The 13,540-nt window shown below is 42.6% G+C and overlaps 1 protein-coding gene across 2 annotated transcripts in view; it reads left to right on the forward strand.

The window, feature by feature from the left end:
* The window catches only part of khdrbs3 (KH domain containing, RNA binding, signal transduction associated 3), a 50,541-nt gene that overhangs the window by 24,269 nt on the left and 12,732 nt on the right, over positions 1 to 13,540 (forward strand). For both annotated transcript variants that reach the window (XM_062445997.1, XM_062445996.1), the window contains exons 2-6: positions 985 to 1,103; positions 5,679 to 5,795; positions 8,602 to 8,748; positions 9,574 to 9,713; positions 10,638 to 10,824. In XM_062445997.1, the coding sequence (XP_062301981.1) occupies positions 985 to 1,103; positions 5,679 to 5,795; positions 8,602 to 8,748; positions 9,574 to 9,713; positions 10,638 to 10,824 (710 nt within the window). The remainder of the gene's footprint in view (positions 1 to 984; positions 1,104 to 5,678; positions 5,796 to 8,601; positions 8,749 to 9,573; positions 9,714 to 10,637; positions 10,825 to 13,540) is intronic.

Consider the following 13,540-nt stretch of genomic DNA (forward strand, 5'->3'; position numbering starts at 1 on the left):
GAAGCCATTTTAAACTTCTCATTCCTAAAGGTCTTAAGCTGTCCTGATTTCCCCTCATTCTTTTAGAATGTGGTACCGGCTCTTGCAGGCGTATCACGACTGATGTATGTGGTTGAAGCAAATGGATCTGCATCCACAATCCCACAACATAATTGAGAACTGGTAAAACTTCGTCATGCATTTCCTCACTTCCTCAGGAAATGGCACTCAGCCCTGTAAGAATTCTGAGTGCCGCTGAGACAAAACAATCCAGACACTACAGTGTGTCATTGTGACCCACTGTAAATTAAAAATACCAGCACACGCTCCATGCACATGTGTGTAAAGAACTAGTGCATGTCGGCTGAAGTTTGGCTGCTCACCTTTCGGCAAAGTTTCCCCCTGACCTCTTGGAGCCCGAAGGCTTGGGCGTTGCCCTTCTTCTCTCCTCACCTAGCCTTTCTGCATTACCATTCTAGTGGCACTGAAACACAGCTGTTCTCCATCTCATTGAACCTTCAAGGTGACATCTCCAAATACATCAAAGAGCACCTTTTAAATGAAAGGAACCATGACGGCCAATATTTTCACTACCCTCGAGGTGTACAGTTCTGAGCACGCGAGTGTCCTCATTATCGTTTTTTTTTCTTTCTCCATAGCACAAAGCTATTCAAGTGTTGGCAAAAATCTAAATCTTCCCTCAGACTGCAAAGTATCACCACTGGAGAGATTCATCCAATGGGTACAATGAATGGCCCTGATATGAATATAACCATATCCAATTAAATTACAGCATAGCCAAAAGAGGCTATTTCACGGTTGACTGAGCAGACAGAAAAAAAAGGTGCGAGCATGAGTGGCAACCAAGCAAACTCCAACGCCATTGTCTCAGTTCATTAGGGGGAACAAATGATCTTTGAACACTTTTGGAGAGTTTCTCTGATTGTAAGATGCGGGTTAACAGATAGTTATTGATGGTTTCTCTTTTTTTATTTCCCTCTCTAGAAATCGAAAAAATTCAGAAAGATGAAGGAAAGGAGGATGAGAAGTTCATTGACGTTGTCATCAACAAGAACATGAAACTGGGGCAGAAAGTGTTAATACCCGTCAAACAATTTCCCAAAGTAAGTACTGGAAATATGAAGGCTTCACAGATCCTATTTGCATGCAGATACTCAGTTACTCTATCTTGTGATGTGCGTAGGTATGCTTGTGTGTTTGTCTATGTGTATGTGTGTTTGCGTGTGTGTTTAGAGTTTCTGAAAGCAAAATGTGATTTTGTGTTTGTTCTTTTGTAATAAAAAGCGTGATTGCAAGGAAAATAAAAGTCTGCTAAGCCTCACATATAAAAAAGAATTGACAGAACTGGGATAGTTTTCAAACAGAAATGTACAAAACCTTTCCTCTCCCCCTACACTGACTTCACAGTGGTCGCTTGCATCTGTTATTATGATCATATTTTGTGCAAAGATGGTTGTTTTCGAAATTGGGTCTCGCTTGCTTTTGTCATTTCTTTGGTTTTCATTTCCTTTTAAAAAAATATATATATATATAAAAAAAAAAAATTCTAATGCAAAACATGGTGCACTAGATGTCGAACAAAGGGAACGAGCACAATAGTTAAAAATGGAATGGCAGTAGGAATGGTTCCGATAGAGGCAGGTAGACCCCTGCAGTACGAGGCAAGAGGCTCACCCCCACCGTACACAAGACCCTCGAAAAATCAAATGCAACATGTAGGTTCACCCTGACCTGTATCTGAGGATGAAAAGCCTCATGCTGTTTGAGTGATAATGTTTTTGCCTCGTGAAGGGGAGCTTTTGAGACTGCTGAAGCGGTGACTGCCAAGAAGTTTAATGGCGCCTTGTGCGGCCTGCATCACAGAGCTGTCCCACAGGGAGCATGGCTAGCGGGCTCGTGTAAAAGAGAGAGGGCTTCCTCTCCGATGGCGACGTCACTCACACTTTCATCTAGGTCCTCGGGAAAGGTCTGTCTATCTGTCTATGGGTGACCTGGCTAATCAGGACAGGCAGCTGAAGAATTTCAGGAAGATTTGCTCGTAGTGTTATGGGTTTGGATTCTCATCCGAGGACATCCGGTGCTGCTGTTTGGGTGGTGTCGGAGAAATTTAGAATGTAACGTTATATTCTGAAAATACTGGTGCTTAACATTCCTTGTCGGTAGAGAGCCCTCTCCCCACATGACCTATAGATGACACTAGGCTTACGTAAACAAACTGACCTAGGTTGACCATTATCATACTAGAGGTGCAATAAATGTGTTTAACCTTATCTGTGTTGAGTGAATCATATGGTCAAGCCTAGGGTCAGAAAACTCTGTAAGTTTTCACGTACACGCGCACTCTACCTCTGGGATCGATCACATTGACAGCTGATATTCAGGGGAGGGGACTTCTCACCAATATGTTTAAATGGTCTTACATGAAGACTTGAGAACCAGACAAACTTTGCATCATGATGGCGTGTGACGTTTTTGTCTCCTTGTGGGCCGGCCGCAAGCAATAAAGCTTTCTTAACTTCTTCACCGACTGACTGTGCAATGCTTGGTAAATATTAATATTTCTGATTGGTGTTCTCCACAATGGCTTGGTATTGTTCATGTTCATCCTTCAGGGCTTCATCGTGGGATACTGCTAAACTGTAAACTGTATTTGTGAGAGCTTCTTTAAACAGTTTGTTGTCAAACAATGACTTTTATTTTTTGGTCAGGAACTTACGTAATGACATCGGGAGACCTGTGTGTGTCTCATAGGATCGCAGCTAAACAGATTTGCTTTGACAGGTTTGATAAGTGGAGCCACTAATACGATGTTTAGGGCTCCAACAAGCCACCGAAGGAAGACAAATTCAATTTGTTGTATCTGACAGGTAGCAATGGCGAGAGTGATCGGTGTGACTTGAATAGTTTTTCCTCTGAACCACAAACATCACCTTTTGGCTTTCCGTGTTCGAGCGGCACAGTCATTTTCCAAATGGCCACATAGGCTTATGTTGAGAGGAGGTCACATTCATTATGTCCATTGTAAAAGCTTGGTGTTGTATCATTGTGAACAGACAAGGACACAGGCAGTTTTCAAACGTCTATTTTTTAGGATAGAAATTATGTATCTCCTCTGAAGACCTAACTACCTCTTAAATGGAAAATGATAGAAAGAAAAAAACTAGAGGTGTCACATTTTTATATTAACTGCTGGTAATTGTTTTCCTTGTCTCTGACATAATGGCCAGAAAGTCATTATTGTTTGACTTTTGTCCATTCCAGAATACGACTTCACTAGCATGAGAGATTGGAAATTATACAGCTTCCTCCCCAGTGTTACAGTTGTGATCCGTTTTATGTCAATATGTGTGCTCTCCAACAAGCCTCTTTGTGTGAAAAGCACCACAGGCCACTTTGGAGGCATAAGTAGCCCTACCGGTTGAGTTTCGGTTTAGACTGTGTCCTTTTCCCGGTGGTTGGGATAGTAATTTATCCTTCTGCTGTCGGCCCTGTCCCGCTGTCCTCAGCAGAATTGCTGCGTGCTGGTTTTCTCTGAACGCACCTCTTGCTAGGCTCACTGTAATACATTCAGGAAATGATGAAAAGATGTTAGATGTGCGCCCCCACCCCCCTCGGTTAAGTGTGATTAATCATAGATCCTTTTCCTCCTTGTGTCGCCTGACTTTTTAATCATCCCCAAACCCCTATCCCTCTTCTCCTCAACTGCCAAATAGATTTGTGGATGAAAATGCTGTGGTTTTAGCTGTACATGTGGCTAGGACCACTATCATCCAGAGTGCCTCTGCTGTGGCTGTGAACGAGGGCTGTAACTAAAGCTACCAGCAACCCAAATGGAGGGGGAGAGAGACATTCGCTTTTGGTCTAGCCTGGACTAGCATTATCATTAATAATTAATCTAAAGAAGGTGTCATGAATACCAAAAGCAGAAGGTTTGGTAAACAGTCACTATACTTCTGGATGTATATTGGAGACAGAGGATATTTTTATCTTATACTTTTGAAAGATCCTGGTGCTGTTCGCGTTCAATACATTTGTTTGTAACCAAAGCACTTCTATATTTTTAATGCAAGGAATTTGTTATACATTCATACAACATTTGTGCTTTACTGTGCTGTTGGTTATGTTTTTAAACCTTGCATTAGGAATTGTTTATGTTTAACATCCAGATAAAGATCATCGGCACTTAGAGCCATTAAACTGGTAAAATCTGAAGCAAATAAGAGTAATCTTTCTGTAAATAAAAAAAGCCTTTAAAATACTGCATCAAAACACCGAGGGATAAGCTCTCATAATTTGGCACAGATGTACATCTGGCCCACTTCTGAAATCCCCCATGCCAGGGTTGTGCTAGGGTAAGTGTACCACAGGTGGGTTGGAATTGATTAAATGACAACTGCTTTGTTTTGTTTCAAAATATAAAATATTCCAATATACACATTGCTAGATACTGTTTGACATTGCTAGACAATTCCCCTTGCTCATTAAAAGTGCTGGAGGAACTTTGCCCCTTTAGTGCAGCCAACATAATGTCGACACAATGATGAAGAAAAAATAGAGAATGATGGAGGGGTATGGGGAATTATCTCTCTTCTACAGTATATCAAATATAAAGACACATCTTTTGGAACAGGATGGTGGTTAAGGAACAGGATAGTGGGCAAATTATGCTAGGTTAGACAAGAATACAACTGCTTAAATTGGCCTTTATACCACAATTTATGTTTTACTTCCAATTTTTGTTTTCAATCCGACGGTTAAGTACCTGGGTAAGTATCTAAAAGCCTATATGTGGAAATAGAACAAATAGCAAATGAACTTAGTTGACTGACCAATGCATGTGAGGGAATCACTTTAAAACTTGGCACCATGATCCCTTGTACAGAAGCTGGCAGGAGGCTACTAATAAGCTCTCGGTGAGGGAACAAAAGGCAGGAGACATAGGTGAGGTGTAGAACAAAAATGACTTTTTTTCCCTCTCCTCTCTGCTAATTAATGACCCAGAGAGCTGTGGGAGACAGCTGTATAACTCAATGTTAAAGGGATAGTGACCATGAACAGGAGAGAGCAGCCTTTCTCCTGTTTCTCTGTCTCTGTCTTTCACTCTCTCTCTCTCTCTCTCTCTCTCTCTCTCTCTCTCTCTCTCTCTCTCTCTCTCTCTCTCTCTCTCTCGCTTCATCTCCAGCTGAGGGTTTTGCTCTCCCTGTTCTCATTTGGTCTTGCATGACCTAATAGTAGTCTGTGTCCGCTGAATGAAAATAGCAACCAATGTCTGCTGCCTCTCACAAATCACAAAACACATTGATAAAGTGGTCACATACTGTAGAAATAGAAATGGTGTTAGAAATTGTGGTAACAATATGATTTTGTGTGTAACATTTATGTGGTTTAAATGATTTGGCTGTGTAATAAAGTTCTGTGCTATTTCCGAAGAGATAACGGTGGATGTATAAGAAGTTGTGAAAAACCAAAGGTGCGGTTGAGATACTAAAGTCAATTTATGGTAAATTTGTACTACGAAAATGTAAGAAAAAGTTAAACAGTTTGTTTAAATAATTTCCTTCACTCTGTAAGTTTGAGTCTGAAATATAGTTTTTGACAAACTCATCTGGCACACGCAATGTCTCCTTTTATCACCAAAACACAGATCCTCATGGCAACATGTTTGTTCTCTTTTCTAGTTCAACTTTGTCGGTAAACTACTGGGGCCACGTGGGAACTCGTTAAAAAGACTACAGGAGGACACTCTGACAAAGATGTCAATTCTTGGAAAAGGATCCATGAGAGACAAAGAAAAGGTACATTTTTCATCCCTTCCTTTGCCTTTTTAAGTCTTTAGGCTTCTCCCTCTGCCGTCGTCCATCATCATTGTTATCGAAGCTAATTCAATCAGATGCTGTCTGTGGAAAGGTATCAATAACATACCAACAAGCCAAGATGTGTTGCAGATACTGCTTGTCGGATTGCCATGGGTGATTTCAGGCATCAATGATTTCGCTCCATCCCTTTTGATAGCTGTGATCAATAGCCTGCGATGGCTGATTTCTCTTGGACACCAAGGTGAGAGAACGTGTCACAGAACAGGTGCTGACCTGAGCAGCCGCTCATGTCAGCAGTCAATAGAGGCTCGTTGATTGAACTCTCTGTGAGACTGAGAGTTTTGCGAAATGACTCCCCGATCAGCTATTCGTTTGAATTTCGTCAGAGTTTTCTGCTCTTGAATACATTTAGGGTGAAAGTGAAAATTATCCCTGTATTCCTCGAAACCCACTGTTTTCCAGTGCTAGAAACACCACGCATAAGTCACGTATCTGTGTGACTGTAAGAATGACAGGTTTTTGTTTGTGTGTTCAGAGAGAAAAATGGTTTCCTTGCGGTGATATGCATGGTTCAACCACCCAGACTCAGGAAAGACACTTGAGTGCACTAAAGCCTGGGTGATGTGAATCCCCGCAAGAGTGTCTGAGTGTGTTCAGACTTGGGCTGAAGGTGTGCTGCAGACACTGTTGAGACCGTGCAGAGCGTGAGCAACCACTCAGGGAGGATGACTGTATGGTGAAATATGTGTATAGATCAAGCAGGTTTTTTTTCTCCATGAGAAATCTTCTAACGGCTCAGAGGAGACATTGTATGAAGCCCTCAGACTTGCTTGAAGGATTGTCGCTTGTGGGTTTTTGTCTTGTGTAGATTGTTTTGAGGAATGCCACTGTGGACTGAGTCTGTCGCGCTCTCTTCTGTGGATGAGGGGATGACCCCCTGCTTTTCAGAAGCTGTCAACACAGATTGAAGAAAAAGGCCATTTGGAGTTTTCGTTCCTGGACTTTATACCATAAGTACCTAATTCATTATTATCTTTAAGAGTTTCACTCTTATGAACTTGAACTTAGTCAATTATTTTGGCTACTTGTTCAAGTACAGTGATATAAACAACTGAGCTGTCAGATATAAATGGTTAAATTTGTTTTTATTTTGTATTTATTACATGATTTTGAGATAATGAGCATAAATTAACCTAGTATTCAGTAATTGATTGTGGTTGTATTTCCTGTACTACCTGGCGGCGATGTTAAACCAAGCATAACATGAGTTTGGTTTCAGGGTTACTCTCATGGAAACAAAGCCTAGTGGATTCATGTCTAGATTCAAATGGCCTTTTTCTTTTTTTCCATGACTCATCATAACTGCTTACACTTCCTCATTCTATTATACAATCAGTACTGTGGCTATTCTGTTATTCTGCATCTGTGATAACAAGATGCCATCTGCAACAACTATTAGTCTTTGCATATTTTTCAATGCTCGGAGCTAAACATGATTTCTATTTATCAAGCTCCTGTGGAGCTCTCTGTCCAATATGTTGTTGTGCCTCTCAGTGTCCAGGGCTCAGTGCTGCTTGATAAAGAGATTTGCGGGGAGAAATATAAACCAAGATTCTGCCAATAGATAAAAGGAACAGACAGCTGTTAATCTGCTGCCATGGGCTGCTTAGCCCCTATAGGACGACTGGTTGGCGCTGATGCCTCTTATCAGTGCTGTGAAAGGGGCTATGAGTGCAGATCAGTGTAATACACGCACACACACACACAAACACACATACACACACACACACCTCCCGATGGCAGCAGTTCTGTCAATGTGGTGCTACAGCATACACAAAGGAGCCCTCCTCTCGTAAAACTCCGATTTATGGGGGAAATTACCATATCATTAACATACCACGGGCACTCTTAAAAGAAGGTTATTTATAATTATGTGACATCAGAGACATTGCCTCGCGTGGTGCTGGAGAAAGGAAGTGATATGTAGCGAAGCCGCCAGCAAACTGGGATGTTGAACCTGCTGTTATTGCTTAGGCCGAGGTAGTGAATACAGAGTTTAGCCTGTCCACTTTCAACCCATCTATGATCTATATATACTGGCCTGGTTATGGGTTTAATAGTTTCAGAACTACCAATTTCTATGACACGGATCATAAACCCCCATTAAATGTAAGCAACCATACAGTAATATATTTAAGCGCTGTAAATGAATGAATGTTATCCCTTAATCCATGTTTGAGACTTTAGGCTAAATGAGTATTATTATGGATCAAACATTGCTTCCACAAGCTCCTCAATGGTTGTCTTTCTGGAGCTTCTGATTTCATGTACACTGAGGATGAACTATGAGGTGGCACACCGCTCAAGCACATCAGGGCGCTCCCAGCCATGTGTTGTTCTCAGCTGGTTTCATCGGTAAATTTATAATAAAGACAGCTGCGGGAAGACCCAAGTGATTGATTGGTTGGGTCTGACATCAGCACAAACACACTAGCAACTAAGCGCTGACTGATTGGGGCTGGAGGCGTCATTTGTTCATGGAAAGGAAGCAACTTAAGCATAAGCAAATCTATTTTTGTGTTCTCCGGATAGTGTCCAAATAACAGAGATCTTTCCAATCTCAAGTCGCAAACCAATTGGTTGATTTGTCAGGTTGAAAACAGCCAACTTCTCTCTCACTCAGCCAGGCTTTTTGACAAAGCAGAGTTTGTTGCTTTATACCTGACCCCACACCCACTCTCTGGGCAAATTTGACCCGCAAACACCTTTTGTGCTGCACCAATAGGAGGAAGAACTACGGAAGAGTGGAGAGGCCAAATATCATCACCTGAACGAAGACCTCCACGTCCTCATCGAGGTGTTTGCGCCTCCGGCCGAGGCCTACGCCAGGATGGGTCACGCTCTAGAAGAGATCAAGAAGTTTCTCATACCGGTACATTCCTCCTTCTCTTCACAGTTTCCCATAAACTTGTGCTCCTGTCTTTTTCGTAACACAAGGTTCGCCTGCTCGCTGACTTTCAATCAAGGCATTTGCGGCACAGCCTCCGTGTACTCAAGGAGAACATAGTGTGCAGAAATAGCACCACAGCCTTAACACGAGACCGTCTGAGCGCCTCTGCTGCAGACACTTAGTAGACCTAGCGGGAGACTGTGGGGGTTGTTTGATTCACTGGGTCTACCTTTGAGTCTCGGGTCCAACCGAGGAGTGACACGGGCAGACATCATTCCGCATGAGACAACTCTCTCTGGGACACCCATACAGGGAGTTTATTTACTCTTAGCCCATCTATTATGTATGATCCAACACATGGCTCCTAGCCATGATGATTTATTTCTCATCATTAATTATTCCTGTAATTCCCTTCACAAATATAGGTATTGATGCGGATGAGACACATGACAATCATCTCAATCGTATTATGATTAAAGACTTATTTCCATATTAATTGCTTGTTTCATTCAGCAGTGAAAACAACTGTGTGCGATGATAAAGCCAAATGGGGTCTCTGGATTTATCACTGGGGGATCTGAAATGTTTTGCTGCCTTGGGAGCGGCGCTCATGGCAGTACTGTAAAGTACATTCATTAGATATTCCCGGGGCTATAACCCTGGAGATAAAGGACATAATTTAATACGGTGTAATTGAAGGGGTGTGTGTTTCTGTGTCTGTGTGGGCACATTCTGTGCGTGCGTGTGTGTGTGTGTGTGTGGGGGGGGGGGGTTGTGTGTGTGTTTCCGTGTTGCCTCTGTCTGCAGGATTACAATGATGAGATAAGACAGGCCCAGTTGCAGGAGCTCACGTACCTGAATGGCGGCTCAGAGGATGCCAAGGTGCCAGCGGTGAGGGGCAAGCCAGTCGCCCGTGGACGAGGGACACCTGCTCCAGGCCCCCTTAGGTATCCTGCTGCCAAGGAGTGTGTGTGTGTGTGCTTTCAACCTTCAACGACGGTGTTTGTATTTACGTTCATGTTTGTGTGCATGTTGGTGTTTGCAGATATGCTTGTGGTTGGGGGGATGGGCATTTCCCAAAAGGGGAATGTGTTTACTATCTGCCATTTGGATTGACATTGAAATTATTTTACTTTGAAGTATAGCATCCTTTCTGAGTGGGCATGCATCTTAGTGAGTGTTGTAGCGTAGCCTGCACTACTCTCCTTCATATAAGACCTGGTTTCGAAATTAGTATCACTATGCACAGCTGATTGTCTGAACATATCCCCTTTAAGATCTACATAGCTCCTCCGAGAGCTCCTAAGATAAACAAACAACAACCCCTTGCCTTAACAAGATTCTGTCATCACGAGCAAGTCCTCTACAGCATCTAAAGCATATTTAGAAAGAGAATGCTAAATAAAGTGTTTTTTTTTCATTGTGTTTATAAAAGTAAACATATCTTTTCATCAGCTTTTGAGATAAACAAGGTCACAGTGAAGATATGTTTATATTGCTCTGAGATAGAATATAATTGGTTATGTTTTGAATTGGACTGTAATTAGCATTTACCATGGCTAATTAGAGTGCGATAAGGGAGCAGTACCGCTGGCAGGTTCACAGTAAGTTGTATGCTGCCATGTATAGAAACACGTGGTTGCTGAAGACTCGCCTGACTGGTTATAGAGTCTGTTTGTCTATAGGGGTTGTTCATTTTAGCTAAACAAATACAGTGAGGGAAGTTTACTTACTCCATTGGCTTGTTATTGACGAACATTCATTGAGTTGACGCACAATCATACAGTATAATAATCCTATGACATCCATCCGAGGGATGCATCCATGCTCATGCTCTGGTCCTCCTGAAACCTGTTTCTCTGGTGCTCCAGGAGTCGTGGAGGAGTGCCCCCTCCACATGCAGCTGTCCCCCGGGGAGCAGCGCCCAGAGGGGCTCCCCCCAGCCGGGCCCCCTCCACCAGGGGCAGGGGTGTACCCGCACAGAGGGCACGAGGGGCGCCCCCTCCAGCAGGCTACAGACCACCACCGCCCATAGTGCAGGACACGTATGGTGAATATGTGAGTATTCCTACTGCGGAGGTTATTGTGTACACACAAGCTTCTGAAATGTTAATATGAATGTTTGGGGCAATACGAATCGGGCAACACACATACTCGTATGTATTTGCGCCACACAAAGCAGTAAACCCAAGCTCAAATCAACACTTCCTGATACATCCTAAGATACTGTGTTTTTTGTCGAGGAGTGTTCTTCTTGTATGTAGGCGTTGTTGTGTTTTGGTTTCTCCTGACCTATCTTAAGGGAGCCATGCAAAAATATGAACAGCTGCCAGAAATGAATATATTACTCTGAGAGTCTGAGTCTTTGTGCACTGGCTAAAAGGGACTCGTGCTGTACTGTCAAGACTTGCTCCCCAGGGGCATTGGCATCAACATAGCATATTTAGCAGAGAGAGGGTGAGAGGAGCCGGCCTCACTTGGAAGATTGCCCCGCCAACCCATACCTAACAACATCTGACAGGTTTATTCAGAGGTTGCAATTCAAATGCGTGGAGGTCATAGAAAACGACTTCTGGACCAGCTGTTTCCCATCATTGTCACAGTTGTAAACTGCATCCCCCGACATCTGCACCTGTGTATCTGGGAGGGGAAAAAAACAGCACAAACATCTGTCCGATGATAAATCTCACCGTATCGCTGCGAATTAGAGTCTGAATGAGTTCCTCGCCTCCATCTGAGAAAGCAGGGCTCCAGCTCTGCTGTTCCTGTGAGTGCTAACAAATAGCCAGGCTGTGTACCCATCTATGAAAATGAGAAAGAAAGATGTGACCTCAAGCTTGTCGAAATGATTCACCGATTGTTGTACACCTTTGGTGTGTTGCTCCCTGCCTTGGCCTCAGGACCAAAGATGAGGATGCCCCTTAAGTTGCAAGCTGTGCTTCATCTATATACCTGCAGACGCTTATTGTAAGAATGATACTTGGATCTTGTTGTTTTTGTTGATGCGGCTTGCTTTATTCACTTTCATTTGAGATTTGATTTGTACAGTAAGTAGTGGTATCAAATTATTTGGAATCCAATTGCTACTTTACAAAATCATAGAAATGTGATTATTTGCTGGGATCAGTCTGGGATTCTCAATTTGATTGCAAGGCATGGTAATTGCATCCAAATCTCATTTCATGTATTTCACAATGCTCTAAGGAGCCCTCTTCTTACCTGCCACTCATCCCATTGGGATGAAATTAGACATAACGTAATCCCTATTATTCTGAATGTTATCCATCCATTTCTTCCTGCTCACCACAAAACAGGCCCTTTCCAGTTTAATTTGGACTTATAATTAGAAATGCGTCAGTGCGGAATTAGGAGAGATGGAACATTTATATTATACACTCACAGAAGGCAGTACTGTGGAGGTAACTGTGGGAAAGTGTCTCCTGTAGATTATGTTGCTGGCAAAGAGTTGCATGACAAAAAGGGCAATTTTGTCACTGTGAGAAGAAACCATCTCACAAGGCGGGTCAAGTTACTGTAAGTAATCACACTTTGACAGTATGTTTTTACAGGTTCTGTTAGCTGACTAGATAAACAAAGTGCAATGCCTCTAACAACTCATGTCAGGCCAAACATAGAGCATCAATGGGTTTATTTTGTGAGTGATCTTGATTGATGTTTTATCTTGACTGGTTGTAGGCTGCAGTGGTGAGATGTGGCAAGTTATTTCACCAATCCAACCACATCTGTTTGAATTCATGGCAGATAAGAACTATAATCCCTCTGGCTAAGAGACAAAGCACTGCTTGATGCATGTGGGTCAGTTTTGTATATTATAAGTCCTTCAGAGTGCTCTGGTTTAGGCCTTTTGAGAACTAGTCCATCTTGCTGACTCTGTGAAGGATCGATGATTGTAATTGTTGCTGACAACAGTGTAGTTCTCCTGAACACACTCTGTGTCCACATGGAAGATCTACTTTAATGTGCAGCAGCAGCTTTAGAAAGGCAATCAAGTACTGGAAGAATTATGTTTTATTGTACATGGCTGATGAAAAGTAAATAATTATCTGTGAGAACTTCTCACCATAGATTAATCTGTGTTTTTCTTTTAAAGTTTTTTTTTTGTTGACCCAGTTTTTGATAATTCCTTCAGTGCTTGGGAACAGGTTTCCTAAAACAGCATGAGAATTAAGCACACTGCTGTACTTGTATGGATGATAAACGACCTGTCTAATGTTTGAAGTGTAAGAGGAGGACAAGTCATGTTCTGCTCCAACTGCCTTCTCTCTATTTCGGTGACATCCCTATCTGTTGCGGTGCTATTGTAGAGCACAGTGTAGCGACTGTGATACTGTTGTTCAAACATGCAGTGCCAGGCCCTCTGTAAGTCTTTAGTGGCCTCAGAGGGCAGGCCTTATCTTTTAACAACATGCCTCTCAGCCATCCACTAGCATACAAATGAAAGACTCACTTAGGGGCTGCTGCCGGTTCAGTCTCGTTCTCTCCCCTCCTCACTATCTCCTCTCCCCTGCCTGCACTCCTCTATTTCTCCCTCTCTTTCTGTCCTTCTCTTACCAACATGCTAATCCGCTTCAAACTTGGAAATGTAGCTTGCTTGATTGTATTAGCACCATGCATGCCCTCAGTTTGCTCCACAGAATGTTTCATTCAGCTAGTTTACTGACATTACTGCTGTTAGTGGGCCCCGCTATTCGGCCCTGCTAGACACAAAACAAAGGTTAGTGATCAGCCTTAACTGTCTATTCCTATTCTTGAA

This window comes from Osmerus eperlanus, chromosome 20, assembly GCF_963692335.1.
Source record: "Osmerus eperlanus chromosome 20, fOsmEpe2.1, whole genome shotgun sequence".
In the NCBI taxonomy this organism is placed as follows: domain Eukaryota; kingdom Metazoa; phylum Chordata; class Actinopteri; order Osmeriformes; family Osmeridae; genus Osmerus; species Osmerus eperlanus.